General features: G+C 34.4%; 1 protein-coding gene across 4 annotated transcripts in view; it reads left to right on the top strand.

The window, feature by feature from the left end:
• The window catches only part of TRPC4 (transient receptor potential cation channel subfamily C member 4), a 222,152-nt gene that overhangs the window by 84,314 nt on the left and 115,041 nt on the right, over nt 1–22,797 (top strand). For all 4 annotated transcript variants that reach the window (XM_058548051.1, XM_058548050.1, XM_058548052.1 and 1 more), the window contains exon 3: nt 19,884–20,402. In XM_058548051.1, coding sequence (XP_058404034.1) covers nt 19,884–20,402 — 519 coding nt within the window. The remainder of the gene's footprint in view (nt 1–19,883; nt 20,403–22,797) is intronic.

Here is a 22,797-nt window from a genome sequence, read left to right as displayed (position 1 = left end):
ACCCACTCAATAGGCCAGTCCTTTAAGTATTCATAAATTAAACCTAAAATTTTATTTGGCATTCTTATTAACAGAAAAATAAAAACCTCTATTTTAATAATTATCTGTATCTTCATTTTTATTTTTCTATTTTTATTTATTTATTTATTTATTTTTGAGGAAGATCGGCCCTGAGCTAACATCTGCCAATCCTCCTCTTTTTGCTGAGGAAGACTGGCCCTGGGCTAACATCCATGCCCATCTTCCTCTACTTTATATGGGACGCCGCCACAGCATGGCTTGACAAGCAGTGTGTTGGTGCGTGCCCGAGATCCGAACCGGCAAACCCCAGGCAGCCACAGGGGAGCGTGCGCACTTAACCACTTGCGCCACCGGCCGGCCCCTGTATCTTCATGTTTAATATCATAAAAGTAAAGCTCACTTTCTCCTCCTTACATTTATAAATCACTCCAACTCTGTCAAAGAACTCTCATCACGTTATAGTCATTTGATCCCGGGAGGAGACAGGCAAGGCTGTTATCTCTAAAACTGAAGCTGGAGAATGATGCACTCAAGGCCACACTGATAGTTAGTGGATGAGCTGAGATCACCTGACTCTTCAGCTTTATCTCCTCTGCTCCTTTTAAGGTAACTGAGTCAACCATATGCCCAGCTGTGGCCAATGCATAATAGCCAGGCATTCAGTCTTTCTACTCTATACAGCCTTACTAACTTGCAGCCATTCATGTCATGTTAGCTTAAACTACTGGTTCCCTATTTTTACTTTGCCTCTGTTCATTCGTGGGAACCATTTTGGTTCCCATCCTGGCATTTTCGACCAGCATGTTTTTTCATTTGGACACACTATCAGTGTAATTCTGCTGCATCTCTTACTTCCCAAAAAGGATCCATGTGAAGTTTTTGAGTATCTTCTCTGTTTAATAGGTGCTGTGACTGACAAAAGCTCTTAGAGTGAATTTTTCACTTGTACCATAGATTTTTAGAGAAATTAAGTATTGATACAATAAGCAATGGTACATTGCCAGATTTGTGAGACCTTGTTCCTATACTTCTACGTTCAACATGTTTTGAATGTTCTTCAAAGTGGATTAAGATGTGAGGATTCATGTCCTCTGTCCCTACATTCCTGCCACCCATGCTCCATCCAACCTGGAGGACATATTCTCATGCTATACCTCCCATAGTCCTAAGAGTCTCAGGCCACTTGAAAATTACAGGCAAGCTTGATAATATTTGTTTAAATTTAACATAAACTAAGATATATTTTACTCCATGGAACCTTCATTGGAACCTCAAATCACAGGACTTGACATAATTATATCAACTTTTATTCATTCATGTAAACTACATTAATTCATATGCAGCATACATTAAACAAACCTAATGAAGAAAAATATAAAACAGAAAAAATGAATATTAACCTTGGTGTGTTTTTTAACTGCTGAAAGATGTTTTATTTCAAAATTATCTCTGTCATAATTTAATAATATGTATTCCTTTGTGTATTTAAAATAAAATCATAAAATCAAAAATACATAGAAAAGAGGAATTTATAAAACATATGACAAAATTCTATAAAAATAACTCTAACACTGAGTGATAAATCAACAAAGGATAATAAGGCAATTATACAATCTTCTATATTTTATAGTCCATCATTATAGCAATGTTTAGCAAAAGCAAGACCAAAGAAAAAAGGTATTCATATTTAATCACTCATTCTTTCATGTATTCAAAATGGAGATGATAAAGTAAATTGCAGTAGATTTTTAATTAAAATATTGTACAATTATCATAATGATATTTAAAAGTCTTAAAATCTATCAAGGGATAAATAAATATCAAATAACTGAATTCCACATGGATTAAATAAATAATATTGTAGTTCATTTAAAATACGACGTGAAGACTAAATCTCTAGTGAGAGCTAAAAATCTGTATGTGGACAAGACTTTCTGAGCTTAAAAGTAAGGCTGATATTTAGCTGATACGAAACCCTAAATGCATGGCGTTACATTCTCGTAGATTGGTGACCTTCTTTAATGAGTTAGTGCCTGTACTACAGTTAGCAATGTTGGGGGACAGCAAGACTGATAGATTCGATTATCAAGATGAAACTAACGTTAACAGTCTTTCAAATAAAAATTCACACAGCAATTAAACCTGGAAAAAATATTTGAAATGAATATGATAAGCAAAAGTAGGTTAATATATTGAAGATACAACAGTGAAAAAAAAAAGTGAGCCCTACCATTCAAGGAACATATTATTCCAATCTTTCACAAACATTTCTAATTTTATGAGACTAGTATAACCTTGACGTCAAGACCAGAAGAAGACAGTATGAGTAAGGAAAATTATGGCCCATTAAAAATATAAATGCAAAAACTTAAGCAATATATTAGGAAAATCTATTAATGTAATTCACTACCTTAACAGATAAAATAGAAGGATGTATATAATTATCTCACTAGATGCAAAGTAAAAAAGCACTTGATAAAATTTATATCCATCCATGACAAGAAAAAAAAAAACCTTAGCAAATCAGGAATGGAACAGACAGAGGCTTTCCTTAACTTAAGAGAATCTACCAAAAACCTACATCTTATATCATTCTGAATGGTAAACTATTACAAACATTCATGGTAATATCAGTAACAAAATAAGGATTCTCATTTTGTTCTTTCCATGGAACACTCTACTAGAGGCTCTGTTTTCAACAACAAAAAAGTAAAAATAAAAGATATAAAGACTAGAAGAGATAAAAAGTATATTCAGATAATTTGCCTAGGTAAAAACAAAATTTAATCTATAAATTATTATAATTAATTAGAAAGTTTATCAAAGTCATGGTATGCAACATTAATACATAAAACTCAAATGCATTTTATAATTTTATTTATTTTTTTCCCCCAAAGCCCCAGTAGATAGTTGTATGTCATAGCTGCACATCCTTCTAGTTGCTGTATGTGGGACACGACCTCAGCATGGCCGGAGAAGCGGTGCCTCGGTGCACGCCCGGGATCCGAACCTGGGCCGCCAGCAGCGGAGCGCACGCACTTAACCGCTAAGCCACGGGGCCGGCCCCTCAAATGCATTTTAGACACTAATCAAAGTTGGTCTATACATTATTAACACTAGCTTCGACAAGTTAGAATTTAAAATTGTACATGAATGTATATATACACAAATATATATAGTATATACTTATAAAAAGAGAACATTTTCAACAGTAACAAAACCATAAATTGTCTAGGATATATGTACCATAATATGTGCAGGTGTTTCAAGGAGAAAATTATAAAGCGTTATTGAAAGCCCCTTCATTTCTAACGAAATCTGAGTCTCTTTTGCAGCTTCCATCACACACTGGGCCTTGTTCCTTATTGGCTCTTTCATACGATTGTTCACTCTTTCTTTCTAACCCCCCACCCCAGTTGTAGTATTCTATATGGTATTTCCATTGCTTAAGGATTTTGGCCTCAGCTTTATGGTCACACTCCTTAACAATGGTCTTGTCCAAATTCTCTGCTTAAACACATGGATAATCCTAGAATTACCTAGGCTTCCTGTAACCTACTTTCCTTCTTTCCAAACAATTACCTTTAACTCCACCTTACCTCAGCCACCTACTTCCATGGCCATACCAACAATTGTTATTGTCGTTAACGATACTACCTCCAAGGTCACAATTTCTTTCCTGCTCCCTCTACCTAGTACCCATTCGCTAACCTTTTCTTGAGTCCTCGCCTTGCATAATGTCACTTCCTTGATTAAAATTCAGTAGTCCATCATTGCTGCCTCTTATCTACAGACAAGTTTTTCTTCACTCCCTTTGTAACATTATCTGGTAAAATTCCATTTGTGGCTTAGCCTGTACCCAGATAGCCAGAGAGGACTTAAGAAAAACATAACCATTTCAACTACTTTCACTCTAAATATTTGATCACTGTTTTCAAGTGGGTACTTAGTGGTGTCCAGCAATCCTACTACATTTCCTGGGTACATATACTCTCCCATTTTCTTAGATGATGAGTTCATTTTTTTCTCTTTTTCCTCAAATACCCAACAAGTCTACAACTCCTCTCCTCTCCTCTTTCTCAGGTGATATCCTTGTTATTTTACTGAGAAAATAGAATTAATAATGAGAGAACTTCCACAGGCTTCCACCACCATCCTACCAACCCGCCGACATATGTAACTTAGTATTCCAGGATTTCACACTCTCCTTGTGCTTCTCATTATCCTTTATTGGTCCTTCTTCATCTTCACAACCTTTAAAATTTAAAATGTCAAAAAGGTTCACATTTCTAACTTCTGTTTTCTGCCTACACTCACTTCTCAGTTTCTAAGTGACATCCAGGCTTATGGTGTTAAATAGCATTTGTATGCTGAGGACTCTCAAATGTGTGTCTCCAGATTTCTAATATCTCAACTTAATATGCAAAACACAAACCGTAATCTTCATTATATCCCAAAACCTCTTCTTCCAAAGTGTTCAGTAAGTTGTAGTTCCATCTGTCTAAGCCAGGATTTTAGTCATCATTGATCTCTCTTTGTGATATTATATCTCCATCCAGTATTTAATCTATTAGCAAATTCTGTTGCTTTGACCTTCATAATATATCCAGTATTAGGTCACTTCACAAACTCTTCATTATAATTTGTTTCAGCCATCTACAACTCTTGCCTTGATTATTGCAATACTTCCTGCTAGTTTTTCCTGCTTCCACCTCTGTTACTCTTATCCATTATCAACACAACATCCAGAGAGATCCTGTTAAAGATGGTCAGATAGTGTCACTCCTCTGCTCAAAATGCTCTAATGGCTTTTCATCTCACTAGAAGTAAAAGCCAGAGTCCTTAAAATGGACTGACATATATCTGCTACCCTTCACCTGTTACTTTTTTCACCTTGTCTTCTGTTACTCTCCTACTCACAATCTGTACTCCCATCAAATTGGCTAAATACCCTAATCATGCTCATGCTTCAAGATATTTGCACGTGTTGTTCCCTCTTCCAGAAATGCTCTGCCCTTAGGTATAAGCTTAGCTTGCTCTCTAACTTTCTTCAACCTTCTACTCAAATGCCATTATCTCTGACAGACTTCCCTGTCAGGCCTATGTAGGGCAGCCATCTCTCCTTGCCTCTAGTGCTCTTCATTTCCTCTTATTCCAATGTATTTTTGTCTATGACCTTTACCATTTGACATTCATCCATTCATCGATTTATTCATTCCCTTGTTCATTCATGTTGTGTATCTTTCTCTCTCCTCTTTCTCTAGAATATAAGTTGAATGAAGGCGAGGATTTTATCTGTTCTGTTCATTGCTATACTCCTAAAACTCTGAAGAGTGCTGGCATAACATGGGTGCTCCCAAGTATCATTGAATGGCTGGAAGAATGGAGATTACCACATATAGACTATAATCAACATGAGGAGAACAGCTAATGTGCAAAGAGCACATAGATGTAGAAGGAGAAGAATACTGGGCTTAAGTTTGATCCCTGGGAAGGAACAGCATTCCAGGGATGAATAGGAGAAGGGACTCTGGCGAATGAGATTGAGAAAGAGCAACTAGAGAAAATGATGATGATAGTGAGGATGATAATTATAATAATCATAATAGGTTATGTTTTATCAAATATTATGTCCAATATACTTTATATTCATCATTATGTTTAATCCTTAAAAGAACCCTATGAGGTAAAGACAATGACTGTCTCCATTTTACAGATAAGAAGTTTAGGGGGGTTAAATAACATTTCCAAAGCTAAGAACAATTAGTGGGACAGCCAATATTTGAGCCCATATACTACCATCTAGAGAAAATAGAGTCATGGAAGTCACAAGACTGGTGACCTTCAAAAAGTAGGCAGTGATAAACACTTTCAAGTGAAATTAAAACTAGAATCACTGATCAGAATTAGTGTGTAATTCTCATAAAATTAAGTTTAAACTTGGCTCATTAGCTACATTTTCAACAAATAAAGGATTTCACTTAGATGTAATTTAATAGATTCTCCTTCAACGTAACAGATACAAAAAGAGATCATTTTTAAAACAAAAGTGATATCTGTGAACTAAATAATCTGGCAGTGAGTGATGATAATTCTCTAATTCCTTCAGTGATTATAACTAGCCCCAGCTGGCAGTGATTTAAAGTTGCTATTTGATGTCTCCTTAGTTGAAATAGGTTTCTCCAGTTCCTTATCCAAGACACAAATAATATTTAATAGTTATTATTTATGAGATATCTTTAGCAGCATACAATAAAGAGCACGTGCCATTTCAGGAGAGACGCAGCTTAAATTTTCAGTAATGAAAAGCACTTATTCCACACTTTGACATCGACACTTACAACACTGCCCCTCCAGGAAATTATTGTTCTACCTTTCAGATGAATCAAGCACTACGATTGGACTGTGTTGATATGAGGAGAACAAATGAATCTGGCAAAACTGAGCAAGACAGTTTTCTGCTCTTGCTCGTAACAATCTCAGGCTTGTCACTTAATACTAGTTCCTTCCCGTTAGTTAGTGATTTATACATTACAACGTGCTTTCACATTTAATCTTCACCACAACCCTGTGAAAATTAACTGAGAAGACTTTGATATATATTTCTCCAGTTCTTATTCCACAATGAGAAATATCTTGAATATATGTCCACATTTCAAAATGGAAAAATGGAAATACAGAGAAGTTAACTGGCTTTGTCATTTTCACACAATGAAAAATGGTTGAGGCAAGATTTAATGCATATCATCTTACTCTTTGCCTGAGCTATTTCCAGGATCTCACAGCTGCCTTACATACAAGATATACAGTCTATTGATTCAGAATTTATACCCTGGAGTCAAGCTGCGTGGATTTCTCTGTGACCATGGGAAAGCTTTTAACTACTCACTTCTCTAAGGCCTATTCTCATTTGTAAAAAGAGGATAATAATAACACTTACTTCCAAAGATGATTTTGAGGACTGACTAAGATGAGGCATGAAAAGCTCCTAGCACGGGGCATGGCGCAGGGTAAGGGCTTCATACATGTTAGTTATCACCTGTGTCGCTATCATCAGACTCCAAGCATATTTGAATTAACAGGGTCAATGTGTTGAAATGATTTTTGCCAGATCCTTGTTCATTTGGTTCAAGTGTGTATCCTAGTTCTAAAATAAATCTGTCATCCAAGTTGTTGTAAAATTATATTTGCTGTATACCTCAAACATATTCAAATCCATACAAACTGTATCTGTTTGCTGGCATTTTAAATTCAAAGTAGACTCTAAATAGGCTTACAATAAAAATATATAGCCAATGAAATTTAAAAGGAATATTAACTTTAAAAAAGTGAAAATAGTTCTTGATATTACATTATTTATATTTATACTGGATGTTGCTGACCAAAGCTTGGGTAAAAGTTGTCAGTAGTTTGTATGAGAGCCCTTAAAGCAGATAAGAGAATCAGAAATTGTATAATATGCACTCTTCTTCCTCACAAACTTCTTTTTTGAAAATGGATATTTCTCTCTTCTTGTAAAGAACTAATAATAATACGTTCCCTTTCCCCTGCCTCCATTTAAAGAAAAATGGCAGGTTAATGACAGTTCAGTTTTACTAAAGGGCATACAGAAATGATAAGGTTTGAATTGGGTTCTGAACGTTTGGTAGAATTTGATAAGTGGGAGGCAATAGGGCGGAGCCAACAAGAAAATTACAAGTGGAAAGTTTCATGCTGGGATGATTAAGCCACAGGATGCATGCTGAGGTGAAGTACAAAGTAGATTTTAATATACAGAGTTGGACCTGATCATAGAGGCCTTTGTTCATCAAATAAAGTAGCTAAGATATAATTAGGTGATACCAAAGACAGAGTCTGATATAAATATTTAAAGAACTAATGTTCAAATGTTTAAAGGACAACTAATGTTTAAAGAACCTAAAATAAGGAGACTTTAGGTAAATAATTATGCTACAACTCTCTAGATGAAACCTTAGGGACATCTCTCCAGATTGATACATACAGCGTTCGTTCTAGTTCAAATATTCAACAGTATCATAATATTTCACATAGGGATATGCCACAGTTTGTTCAACTTTTTTTCTGTTGAAAAACATTTAAGTGATACCCAAATTTCTATCATGAGAAACGATGAAATAAATGTAAAGAAATATTCTCACAGTGCCTGTTTTTTTGTAGACAAGTTTTCCTGAAGTGGGACCATGGTTCTCAGAATTTATATTAAGTGCCAGATACTTTCCAGCAAGGCTGTTATAATTCACATTCCTCTAGCTTTTGATGCTTGAGGGAGCCTGTATGCATAGCTCCTTCAATTTGGCAATATGATGGGCAAAATAATTGTAGTTTATTATTGTTTTAATTTGCCGTTCCCTGACTATTAATGAGAAAGATCATCCAATGTTTCTGACCTTTTGCTTTTCCTCTGTGAAACACTTGTTTATAATTATCCATTTGTCCATTGGTTTGTTTATGACTTTATTTTCAATTTATACGTTCTCTTTGTGTGATGTGAATATTAAATATGTTTCATATATAGCAAATGTGTTTTACTGTAGTTTGTTAGTTTATTTTATGATTTTATTTACGGTATCTTTGGCCATTCTACTACAATTGTATAATAAAATCTGTAGTTTTCCATTCTGTGTTTCCATTCTTGCTTTAAGAGTTCTTCCCAGCCCTGGGGCTATACAACTATTTATTAAAATTCTTTTCTAAAATTGTATTGCTTTTTCTTTTTACATGTAAATATTTACTCCATCTCAAATTTATTGTTATGAAATGAGATAGGGGCTAACTTTGTTTGGGTAGAAAATTGTTTCAGTGCCATGTTATAAATGAGCCACTTTTTCCAATTAAATAGAAATTCCACTTTTTCACATATAAAGTTCCCATCTATAATAAGAAATAATTCTGGTCAAAATTCTATTCAACTGATTTGTGTATCTTGCTGTATTCTTAGATCATAGTCTCCGTTTCATAATTTTTGCAATTCTTGGATATATATTCCTCCATATTAACTAATAAAATTATTTTATGAAGTTATAAATGAAACAACATAAAAACGATTCTAAATGAAATAGTATTAAATGCATATATTTATTTTGAGACAATTGGTATAATTAATATATTAGGTCTTACTATCAGGAACATATCCTTATATTTTGTATCTTATTTTTTGCCCTGTGTTTTGTTGTTTCTTCTTATTGATTTTGCTTATTTTTTCTTTAATTTTTTCATAAGTATTGTGTATTTTGTCACTATTAATAATGACCACTTTTTTATTCTATATATAATCAATTCTGTTTATAACTTGTATTGCTAATATAGAGAAAAATATGGATTTTTGTATATGTATCTTGTATTAAGCTTTATTAATGCTTACTAGAGTCCCTTAGCTTTTCAAAATATACGACCATGTAATCTGCCAGAGATAAATTTGTGCTGTTTCTTAATATCTTTACTGATATTTTATTTTCTAATCTTATTGCACTAGGTAGAAAATCCAAAATAGTGGTGAATAATAATGGGGAGAATAAACATTTTAGTCTTATTTCTAATTTTAACAGGAAAAGCCTTCACTCTTTATTATGAGGTTTGCTCTTGGTTTTTGGTATTCATAGTTAAAAATAGTGATGGATTTTATCAAACACTTTTTCTAAAACTTTACTGGAAAGTTTTAGAAACATTTCACTATACCACTCATAGGTTCATTCATTCAATAACTATCTATTGTTTCATGTGCCATTATTTATTATTCATGCACCAGCATGGGAGCTAGGGACAAGTTGGTGAACAAAGCTAGCACAGTCCCTGCCCTCATGGAGCTTACATTCCAATGCAGAGACAGACAGTAACAATCCAGGTAGATGTATATTAAGCTCCCACTAAGGGCCATGAGCTCTTTTAAGTGTTTTACTGTGTAAACCCATTTAACTCTCATAACAGTGCTATGAGTAAGTACTTTTATTGGCTCATTTTTACAGATAAAGAAAGTGAAGTGCAGGGAGGTGCGGTAACTTGGCCAAGGCCACATAGCTAGTGCAAGGTAAAACCTCTCTGTAAACCTAGCCAGTCTGACTCCAGAGTTCCTGCAAAAAAAAAAAAAAAAAAAAAGCATTGTGTTGAATTATAGTGAAAAATATAATAATAATCAAAGGAATTCACATTTCTGAAATAATCCCTATTTTTACACTGTGTTGTATTTTTTTAATACACTATTGGATTCAATTTACTAACAATTATTCTAGTGGTTTCCTTTCTAGAGAATTTTTAACTTCATTTTCATTTTCCTTTTGATCTTTGTTTTTTAGAAGAAGATTTCTTACTTCGTTAACACCTAAGATATTGGTTATTTATTGCTTATGTAAAATACAAAAGTAGGGCCGGCCCCGTGGCTTAGCGGTTAAGTGCACGCGCTCTGCTACTTGCGGCCCAGGTTCAGATCCCGGGCACGCACCAATGCACTGCTTCTCCAGCCATGCTGAGGCCGCGTCCCACATATAGCAACTAGCAGGCTGTGCAGCTATGACATACAACTATCTACTGGGGCTTTGGGGAAAGAAAAAAAAAAAAGGAGGAAGATTGGCAATAGATGTTAGCTCAGAGCCAGTCTTCCTCAGCAAAAAAAAAAAAAAGGGAGAATTAGCACGGATGTTAGCTCAGGGCTGATCTTCCTCACACACACACAAAAAATACAAAAGTAAAGGAGAGAATTGAAACCTAGAAAATAAACAGTAGGTGTAAAATAATATGGAAGCCAAAACTAATACTATTTATTATTACAGTAATGTGAATCAGCCAATTGCCCCTAATTAAAAGATAGAGGCCCACATGTGTATAGGCTGAATTAAGGAAGATCCATGTTGTTTATAAGGGACTCCATAAAATAAAGTGCTATTTCGTTTCTTTATTCTCCAACCTCAAACTCCACACATCAATTCCTAGGTTACAGTGAGATAGTTTAAAACTGAATTCCAAACTATTTTGGGGTATTCTTTTTCCGTTTGTCTCTTCTGCTTCAGTTATTCTTACTTATCAACTATATTACTGAACCCTAGGCACAATACAAATAAACATTTGAGTTAACTCTAGATATTGCAAGATTCATTATTCAACCTATTTTTTCCTACTTATCTAGAGGTGAACCACTTAATATTTGGTTGCAATACCTTCTGGAAAATTTGCTCCTATAAGACACATGGGTGATGTAACTTCTGGATTCTAGTATAACCACAGACCTTTTTCTTTTATCCTAACAAGACATTGATAACTTGGCTGGATGTAGAATTCTTGAGTCACATTCTTTTACTAAAATTTGTCTATAGGTGCAATTATGTTGTCTTGCAAATTTTAATGAGGGAAGATAAGAAGTTTGATATTAGTTGCATTTCCATTGTTACTCACTTCTTCTGTATATCTGGTGACTTTACATCCTTCTTTTTTTAAAAAAGCCTTGGAAGTTTAGGATATCATCAGGATGTGCCTAATTGTGTCATTGTTTTCATTATTTCAACCAAAAACGTGATGAGCCCTCTCAGTCTACAGACCCAGCATTTCCTTAAAATAGGAAAATTTCCATTTCTGTTTATGCCTCATTTTTTTGTGTACCTTTTTTCCATCTGTTCTCTATTTTCTTCTTAAATGTTTTTTTTACATGTTAAGTCTTCTATATCTTTCCCCAAGTCTCCAGAATTTTCCTTGATGAAGTAAAAAATACCCTCGTGTGTGTGTGTTGTGATCTGTTTGTTCCACTTGATATTCTAGGACGTTTATAGTCATAGAATATCTTTGAATAAAGATAAATGCATTTTTTAATTTCAAAAATAATGCTTTCTTTCTTTTCTTTCCAGAAAGTCTTTGTAATTCTCTAATGGCCTTTCCTAGAAAACAACTCTCTGGTTAGTGCTTTCTAGTTAAAATTCTCATTTGAGTCTTCCAATTCCAGTCTATCAGACTTAAAATCTTCTTAACTTAGGGATGCAATAGATAAAAATCAAGAACATCTGTGAACTAGGATGGTAAAAATTACAGCTCTATTTCTACTAACTTCTAAACAGAGCATGTAATTTCCTTCAGTTATGGACATAGGCCAAAAAATTAGTTTTTCTAGCAGTTCCTGTGTCTTTGTTAATAGTAGAAATAGTAGATATTTTTCTATCATATCACTATTTTACTATATATCTGATATATTTATATGTTGGTCATTACTTCAAAATTACCCTAATTACTTGCCAGTAGATCTTTTTATTTAATGCGTTAATAGAGAAGCATATACGTTACTACATCACATATTGTTTTTAAATAGATTTTAAATATATTTAAATACTTTTTTTCCTGTATAATACTATGCATTCATGTTTAGAAAAAATATTTTACCTGAATAAAGATCCACAGGCTGCTCCATATTTCCAAAAGGCTTTGTGGCACATGAAAATTTAAGAACCCCTGATTTAGAGCCATGTGTACCATGTGTACGTAATGGTGGCTGATTCCTTTTAGCTGCTTTTTATAATTATTTTCTGAATTAAGTTTTCATTAGATGTCAGATCAAACTACTAGTGTCTTTAAAATTTTAGCCACTCAGAAGCAGTGGAAAACACAAAAGTCTTTGCTTTTATATATCAGCTGTGAACATACTGGTAAATCATTAGCCCTATGCTGAGACCAAGAGGGAGTTCCTTTTTCTTCACAAGTAGAATTTTGACTTCTGTTTAGTCTTTCCAGGCAACGATTTGGACCTAAAATAATAAAATTGACTTTGTTTAGATAAGATTGTAACCTAATCTTTCATTTGTCCATCCATCTCTTCATTCATTTATTCATATAACAACCACTTGGGTTTTGTGCAAGCTTATGTATGAATGTATATGTATATATACATTCATACAATATATATGTATGAATATATGTTTGTGTATCTAGTATGCGTGTGTATATATATGAAAACTTCAAATTCTAAGTAACTGATGTTAAATGAATTTTTAAGTATAACTCTAAGTTGAAACTCTCTTATGTTGATTTGAATTAGAAAGTCAAACATTCTGAGTATATGAAAGAGATAAATTTGATATTTATAATCCTGAATTTTAAAAATTGTAGGTTAGATACATTAGGTAAAAACTATTGAAGCTAAAAGCAAGATGAAAGTAAAGACTTCAACAAATTTTTATTGACCCATTTGAAAAAAAAATCTCATAAATTTTCTATTATTGTGCTATAAACTGGAGTATAAAAAAAGATTTTTGAATCATAGAAATTTCGTGTTACAGGGGATATTGTTTTTCATATAATAGCGATATTAAGAGACTTTCACATGATAATATAACTAATTGAGAGTAGAGCCAGAGTAGAATATGGATCTATTTAGTCTTAATAATTTAGGATACATCAAATAATATAAGTAAATTTCTTTTAATCAATTTATACAATCCACTTTAATAAATGCTGGATTTAAGAGAATGAATACTCAAATTATATGAATGTCACTCCAGGATGAATTTCTCTCCTAGAAATTTATACTTCAGTATTAATAGTTCAAAAATGTATACTACAGTGACAGAGAGACATTTCTATATTTGGGCAGAAAATATCACATTCTAGATTTTAAAATATATGCCTCAGATTGTTGTGTCACTTCAAGGTAAAGCACTAGGAAAAATTTGAGAAAAGCCATCAGTTTATGAGTTAATGGGTTCCTTGTGTATGTCAGTCATTTTTAATGCTATGTGATGTGAAAATGATTGAGTTAATAATGTAAGTAATGTTATGGTAAGGTTGAGAAAAAGGCATTGAATAACTATTCATTCATAAAGATTAGACAGCAGAAAAGGCAGAGCAACCTTCCAGTTAGACAGTATAAAAAACAGGGACTTTTTTTTGGTTTCAGGATCCTCTTTTAATTGCCTCTTCTACTTAGTTGTAGATTACTGGGTGAAATATGTAATTCAAACACTTGATATTTATTTATTTTTTTAAAATGGCTGAGTGTGTGTTGTTTGTTTCTTAGTAATGTTAGCACATATTTTCATGCATGTATGTTTACCCGGATATAATACCTTTTTTTTTTTTTTTTTGTGAAGATGATCAGCCCTGAGCTAACATCCATGCTAATCCTCCTCTTTTTGCTGAGGAAGACCAGCTCTGAGCTAACATCTATTGCCAATCCTCCTCCTTTTTTTCCCCAGAGCCCCAGTAGATAGTTGTATGTCATAGTTGCACATCCTTCTAGTTGCTGTATGTGGGACGTGGCCTCAGCATGGCCGGACGAGCAGTGCGTCAGTGTGCGCCCGGGATCTGAACCCGGGCCGCTAGTAGCGGAGCGCGTGCACTTAACCGCTAAGCCACGGGGCCGGCCCTGGATATAATACTTTTATGTCTACAGATTTTACTTCAGCTAAAATAAGTCAAGTATAGTGTGATTTTCACCTACAGGATTATGCTCATGTGGTTCACATCTGTCCTTAAATATGCCAAGCAGAAATTTGAAAAATCTGAAAAAAAAATATGTTTCTATCAAAACCATTTTTATGTAATAGCTACTGAGCACCTACAGTGACTTATTATTTATTTTGGTGTTAGAAAAATATGCTCTTCATTTGTCACATTGGAACCACAAAAGGAAGAAGGAGAGTTGCATATTGAAGACACTGAATAAAGCAAAGGAGAGGGATTGAGACAGAAAATAGACTGGTTTGAAAATGAAGTATGAAAAAGGAGGAGCAAGCCTATTTTCTAGGTTTTCTAAATGTTTCTGAGATCAAATGCCTTATATTTTAGACTTCTTTAAATTTCTGAGTATTTAATAGATAGTAAAGTTGATAATCATCTGATAAATGTCTCAGCTGCAGGAGCTGAGCAATCAGAAGTCTGAGCCACAGCTCTTTGCTTCCCTCTCCATGGCTTCAATATTGCCCATCTTCCAATCACAGGAGGTAGTTTGAGATGGCACCCTCAGCTTCCCTACAAAGTCGAAGTTGGTGAGAAGTACACTTTGTCAATCCTTATTCAGAGCCAGGACAGAGAGAGGGGAAAGAGTCATTAGCCCTAATTGGATTTAGAACTTCTCTGCAAGTCCACTTTCAGTGCTAGAATTTGCAAATGTGCCATTAGAACTTACAGAATGTGTCTTTCTGCAATGGAACTGTAGATTTTCTAGTTCTGTTTATGTCTAGCTTTCTCTCTCAGACGTTAAAGAAACTGAAATGTGAACTGGAGGATATCTCAGGGCATCTGTGCTAGACCTCTCTTTTCTTACATCCTTGAATTGTTCTACTTCATGCTTATGTGCTCTCTCCCTCTCTCTATCTCTCTCCACTCTTAGACTTTGATGGGTTGTAATCACAGCTTTTCCTTTTCCAATGCTACAACTGTAGCTCAGACTGCAATAGTTACCAGCCTTCTTTATCTGCCTCCAATCATTCTAATTTTTAATTCAGTAATCAAAATATGGTAGAGTAATGTTAATACTTAGGAATTATCCCATTACTCTCCTGGTTAAATTCTATGACTCTACCAATGTCTACAAAATAATGCTATTCAAAACCTTCCCTAATCTTGCCCTAATGTACATTGAGGCATTTTACAATTATTTAACTCTATATGACTTATACCATACTCTAAAGAAAGTATGTTCTATGAATCCATCTCTCATATTTTCTTCTTGTTGCTGTCATTTCCTTGTAACTTTTCTACATCACTAATTCTAACCAACCTTAAGTATAAATTCCTCCTCAAATCCTTTTCTAATTCTACCAAGTAAAAATAATCTCTCTTCTCTAAATTAATTTCCCTGATGCTTTATTCTTACTATCCTTAGGGAATTTACTGAGTAAATATGCTAAAATGATTTGTATAGTATTATACTGTGTGTGTGTGTGTGTGTGTGAGAGAGAAAGTTTTCTTTTATGTTCCTTGTGAGCAGAATCCATATTTTTACCACCTAGCACATTGCCTTGCACATTGCTCATATCTAGTAATTATTTGTTGATTAAATGAAAAGCATTCAATGTGACTCAATTTAATATAAGATTTAGTGAAATTATTTTCTATTTTGTTTTAGTAGCTGCAGATCTGTAAGGCTGGGACGTCTACTTGGAATGAGCTAAATGTACCAGCCATCAAAGGAAAAGGGCTGGGGAATTTATGTCTGTACACACCCCAAAGAACATTTGCTTATAAATGAAAGGTTGTAACACTGGGACTACCTAAAAGGAGAGCCAGAGAAAGTTAGCAAAGAAAAAATGGGGTGGAGGGTGAGGATGTGGGGTGGTATTTTAGTCTTTCTTGAGGAAGATTAGTTCTTGAGAGCAAAAATCTGAGGGGTCTATTTTATTCTCCATTGTTTCACCTTCTGTGACTGGCTGTTCCTTGGCCATCTGAGCTTGATTCAATTGCTCATTGGCAAGCTCAGAAATCTGATTCCATTACCTCACCCCATAGAAACGGCATCACCTGCACACAGTAAAAATCAATGTGAACATTGATACACAAAATCTAAATAAAAATATCAGCCACACTAAAAACATTACATATTTGACAAAGTGGGATTTATTTCAGGAAAGCCAGAATGTTTCAATATTAAGAAACTCATTAGCATAATTTGCCATACTTTTAGGACTAAATAGAACAATTATATGATTTTCTCTGTAGAAGCAGAAAAGGCATTAGACAAAATTCAACATCCATTCCTGATAATAAATAAATAAAGCAATTCAAAATGATTGCCTGACATAATGAATGGCATAAATAAATATATAGATAGATAGATTGATGGATAATTGGCAATACCAAGTATAAATTCTGGTGGAAATAAAAATTAGTATAACTGCTTAAGAAAACTATTTGACCCAGAAATTCCATTCCTAGATACAAGACCAACAGACATGAACAAAAATGTGCATAGGAAAAATATTCTTAACAGTCCCAGACTGGAAACCACACAAATGTCATCAACAATAGAATGATAAATAAATTGTGCTACATTCATAAATAAAACTATTCTGCAGAATTGAAATAAAAAGCATTGCTACTAACAATATGAATATATTTCAAAGAGCTAATGTTGAACAAAGAAAGATAGACATAAAAAGTACACATTCTATGATTCATTTATATAAAGTTAAAAACTACATGAAAGTAATCTGTGGTGATAGCAATCAGATTTGTGATTACAAAATATGACTGGGAGGAGACAAGAGAGAGGCTCTTGAGGTGCAGGCCTTCTTCTAGATTTTTATCTGGGTCGTGTCACACAGGTGTGTTGATGTTTTAAAAAGGTATCAGGCTATACATTAATATTCATGTATTTAACTGTATGTATGTTGTATCTCAATAACATGCTCAAAATGAATAATTATGGCAATGAATCACAGTATTTGAATAACATAAAGGAAGAATCCGTGGGACTATTAGTAATATGCAGTAATAAAAAGGAGAAGATAGCAAAATTTTACATAGAGAAGAGTGCAAGTTGTAGAAGTGATGATAGAATAAGAAAACCCCCAGTTTTCAAACACTGTAATAATTCGTGAGGGCATGTAATTAGTACTAAATAACGGGCAATTTTTTTGTGTTTTTGTTTTGTTGTCATTTTTTTAATGGGATTGGAGAAGATCCAATGCTTGTCCTTCGGGACCTGGATAAACACTGATGTGTACCTGCTGGGCTGCTCAGCGTCCCAGCAGACTCCTGTGTGGAGGATCCCTAAGGCCAAACAGCTCCAATGTCTAGAGGTCTATGACCAGCTGGGCATCAGGCAATTAATGGTAGAGACAACATATGATTTGTTGTTGAATTTAGGACGCATTTTAGAGGAAGAAGAAATTCTAAAATCACGTAATTTTAAATATAGTTATTTATTGACCAATAAATTCTTATTATATTGGCGGTCCTATAAAAAAGTTCGATTAAAAAATTATTTTCAAAAATTAAGTTCCTTTCTTATAAAAGACAAAATTAGAGATGTTCATATATTAATTAAAAAATTGCAATGATTTATAGAGTATTAAAACTTATAAACAGAATATTTATTCCTCATATAGCTTCATATTTTAATTCATTATTTAACCATATCTGTCTCTGATACTATGAAACTGGTATTTTTCTGAAAAATGTATGCTTTTCAATATGGTCATATTATACTTATTTTTTTCATAAAATTTCCTGAAATATTCTTCAAAGATGCATTTTATGGTTAATAAATTTTAAATTATCAACAGTTTTAAAAAGTATAGAAGTCTAGGATGAAATTATACGGAATCTGGAAAACCCCTTCAAATTGTATCTGTCTGTCACTTACATATACATTTACTATAAGAACTTATTTTCTTATATTGTTTTGTTTCCCCTAAATGTCTGCCATAGAAAAAACTTAAAGTATAGTTAGTTAAAGATTACTTCTTGTTCAGTTTTGACTAATGGAATTTTTCTTTTTGTAATAAATATAAAATTAAATTTTCAGTTAATACTATCTTTAAAATGAAAGACATTTACTTAAAAAGCAATGAAGTATGTATTGACCCTGCTCGAATGTAAAATGCAGTCTCAACAGTGTGGCTCCTCTCATATTTATAAGCACATTTTAAAAATAGTATTTGTTACAGTCTTCATTATCAACTGATTGCATACATTTTACATAGATAACTTCATCCATTTAATCTTTATGTAGTGTCTCTTATAAAACAAAGGAATCTTTTAAAGGGCCAGATGGATTTAAAACATATAGGTCTAATTATTCACATATAAAGAGTATACCTCTACTTAAAAGTAGTGTAATTGAAGTCTCATGTGAGTATCGTTTTTCTCTACATGGTTGTTTTCCCTTAGATCCTTTTGTGGTTTCCTTCATATTTTACCAGCAGCGTATTTTCTCATGACGTGTGTCATCATTTTTTCTGCCATGCCTGCTTAACTTCTCCTTCTGTATCATTTATTTTCATAGATGCCACTATGACCTCATGGCAGCAGGAAGAAATATTAAACCAAAAATTGTAAAGCAATGGGATGTAGTGCAATATATACAGGCTTGGGTGTGAGATGGGTGGATCTGGATTTAAATAGCAGGTCTTCCACTTACTCGCTGAGGGACCAGATCTATAAAATGTGCAAAATAAACGGTGAGGGTTAATGTACCTAGCAGATGCTTACTAAATAGTGCCTATTAAATTATTTTCCTCATTACCATTCCTAGAGTATAACCCAAAGGAAATTGTGCATAAATACACCACAGACCTGATTCATTGGGAACTGATTGTTTATTTCTAATAAAACAGTGATGTTAGCAACGGAGCACCTTTGTCATCTGCAAAATATACCATAAAGGGATAGATGAAAACAGCATGAGGCTAGCCCACTTACGTTCTGCTGCCACCTTTAATCATAGGCTGGATGTTGGGAATGCAGAAGATAAAACATAAACAAACAAAGCTGATTGAGAAATTAAAAGACTTCTATCACAGAGGGAAAGCTTGGTTTTAGAACAAATCATTAACTATTTTTCAGTATATTTCTTGATTATTTAGGGAGTCATCATCTCTGGGAAGGAAAAGCAAAGATTGTCAGTCAGAAAATAAGCTGGGAGCAAGAAAGGCTTTTATCAAGTAAAGAGTTTCCATAGCCACTTATTTTAAGACTTCATAAAATGTTAATTCAGATTAAGAAAGAATCCTGTGTCATTATATTGGAAAGTGATCTTTTCTCTAATTTTTTTCTTGTCTTTTATAGGGAAAAAAGCCTTATCTCTCCTGCAAAAAATCTGGCAAAAGATCTCGGAACATTGTTCAACATTGCTGCAGCATGCTGTTTGAAAGTCACAGGCTTGAGCAAATGATTCAATATTCTTCACCTCTGCTTTCTTCTTTTCCTAGGTGCCTCCCATACTCCTTGACAAGCAGTTCTCTGAATTCACTCCAGACATTACACCAATCATTTTGGCAGCCCACACAAATAATTATGAGATAATAAAACTTTTAGTTCAAAAAGGAGTCTCAGTACCGAGACCCCACGAAGTCCGCTGTAACTGTGTTGAATGCGTCTCCAGCTCAGATGTGGATAGCCTCCGCCACTCACGCTCCCGACTCAACATCTACAAGGCGTTGGCCAGCCCCTCTCTCATCGCACTGTCGAGCGAAGATCCTTTTCTCACAGCCTTTCAGTTAAGTTGGGAGCTTCAGGAACTGAGTAAGGTGGAAAATGAATTCAAGTCAGAGTACGAGGAGCTGTCACGACAGTGCAAACAATTTGCTAAGGACCTACTGGATCAGACAAGAAGTTCCAGAGAACTGGAAATCATTCTTAATTACCGAGATGACAATAGTCTCATAGAAGAACAAAGTGGAAATGATCTCGCAAGACTAAAATTGGCCATTAAGTACCGTCAAAAAGAGGTGAGTGTTGCCAGCTTCATCTATCAAAATGCCATAGAATTGAAACACAGTGAAGTAAACTGGTACTCCAAAATTAGGTTTCGGTTTTAGAGCATCTTCTATTTCACCGTAAGTGGATGATATTTATTGTTGGCCAGATTAATAATTATCAATCATATTGAAGAGTGGGATAAGAGGTTTAATAATTGGTGATGGTTTTGGCATCTGTTAAAATGTACACATTTACTGTAGTATAACAGAAAAATTAATGAATTTTGAGAATCTCCAGACTGAGAGTTCTGGTTCTGCCATTTAAGTCTTATTACTTTAAAGGGTCACGCAGATCTTTTTGAGCTTCAGTTTTCTCATCTGCTTAATAGACTTAATATTTATAATATTTGATTATATATATATTTATACATATAAAATATTTTCCTCACAGTTTTGTAGGAAGTGTAAAGTGTGTGGATGTGTGTGAAGGCTCTTAGTAAATTATAAGGTATTAGCTAAATCAAATACATTATATATTAGAAATCATTAATTTAAAAAAGCCTTTATTCCAGCAGTGGATGAAAGTACTAACACTTCTCTCATGGCTGGCATAGTTTCTTGATTTGTCAAGAATAAGAAGTTAAAGAAATTAATTGCAGGATAATAATAAATTTCTCATGAAATTTCCATGGATTTGGAGCATTAAACAAAGAAAACTCAGATCTGTTACACTTATTACCCAGCATATTTGTTTTGTGTTTCCATCACCGTTTGAGTTTGAATTCTCCAAAAACTGTTTACTTCAATCTCCAAAAAATATTGGTTCGCTATTTGCTCTTGAATGATAGTAATTATTCCAGAATGACAGTTGGAAAAAACTATGTAATGCAAGATGAAAAGAAAGAGAAAAATAAAAAGAGACTTCTGAATGAAAAAATGTATTAATTTCTTTTGGACTTGGCCCTGATTATTTCACATTAGCTCTGGCGGCCTTGTCTGTTGCTATTTACTAAATACTTAAGGTTCAAGATGCTTGAATTTGCTTCCTCCAGTTTTTCCTGTAGTTCTTTGACCAATTGTCACGGGATCCTGAAACCAGTTGAGATGAGCTTTTTCCTCTAACAAGGAAGTGACACCTTCTTTCCTTTTGTGTGTATTCCCTCTGACTCTAAATCACACACGCTGATTTGAGCCATGTCGACAGTATCAACTCATTTTCTTAGGTTCTTGTGTTTAGGACTCCGAGACCTGATATTTTAAAGGGACTAGAATAATTTTAATATACAACTATAAGAAACTGACGAAAAATTTCGCTTGATTAAAGATTTTTAAGTAGTAACTATGAAAATTAAATGTAATTGCATGTATTAGAACTGGTAAAATGAGGTAAGATATTGATGTGACCTCAGAATTTGGGCCAGGCCTTCTTAAGTATCCATTATTAACACAATATTATGCTTTTCTTTGTTTAGTTTTTTTGTGGGAAGAAGGACTGAGGGGATTGACACGATGAGTATGAATGATACCGACCCTAGCTTCTTAGGCTCTCTGTGTAATAGGAACAGACAAGAGGCCCAACCAAAGTCTCAGAGACAAGGGAGACAGCACAGGAGAAGTGGCTCTCTGGCTAGCTCCCTGAAGGGAGTCGTCCTGACCCTTCTATGGGGTGAAGGGAGCGGACTGGCTTCATGATTCTCCTCCTTCGGAGGCGATCAGCATCCCTCTTCCCGGTGGGGTCGTCTTTGCACGCCCCGTCAGAGCTGTGGTCCCTGCGCCTGCCCAGTAGGTCCAACATGGCGGTGTTGTTCACTACCTCCGCCCCAGGAAGGTGTGAAGTGATCCTCTCCAGGCTTTGTGCGCGTGGGGGCGTTGGGTCGAGTGCTTGGGGGCAGTTTTGCGGTTGGAAGGTTTTTTGGCTTGACTTCAAAAATAGCTGGGCTGGGAGGTGCTGGACCTGGTGGTTAGGAGTGAGGGGCAGAGTCTCTTCCAGATTGTGTCTCACAAAGATCTTCTCTTATGATGTATCTGTTCAATGTTGACATTATCCTATAAATGGTGAGTGAAATATAATTTCCAGGACATTCAATCCATGAAATGAAACAAAGAACACAGTAGCAACCGGCTGTGCTCACCTGTTACAGTTTTGTTCTCTCTGTGGTCAGTGAACCAACTCAGCTCTATTTTATGCCTACACTGATTTTGGTCCTGATATCATAACCGATTTAACTTTGGCCACAATGACTTTTGTGAAGGCACTGGAACAAAATACTCATAGACTCTTTTACCATACCCCCATAATGGATTGCTACAAATGATGTTTAATCAACTGAAGCTGCCAAATTCTTATAAAAATCTTGTCTGAGACAAAAATTTTAATATGGATTTCTTGCATATTAACATGTTTTTATTTTTACCTACAAATCGT

The sequence above is a fragment of the Diceros bicornis genome, chromosome 9 (genome assembly GCF_020826845.1).
Source record: "Diceros bicornis minor isolate mBicDic1 chromosome 9, mDicBic1.mat.cur, whole genome shotgun sequence".
Lineage (NCBI taxonomy): Eukaryota > Metazoa > Chordata > Mammalia > Perissodactyla > Rhinocerotidae > Diceros > Diceros bicornis.
The sequence above is the reverse complement of the archived record's forward strand: the minus strand, read 5'-3'. Positions and strand labels throughout refer to the sequence as shown.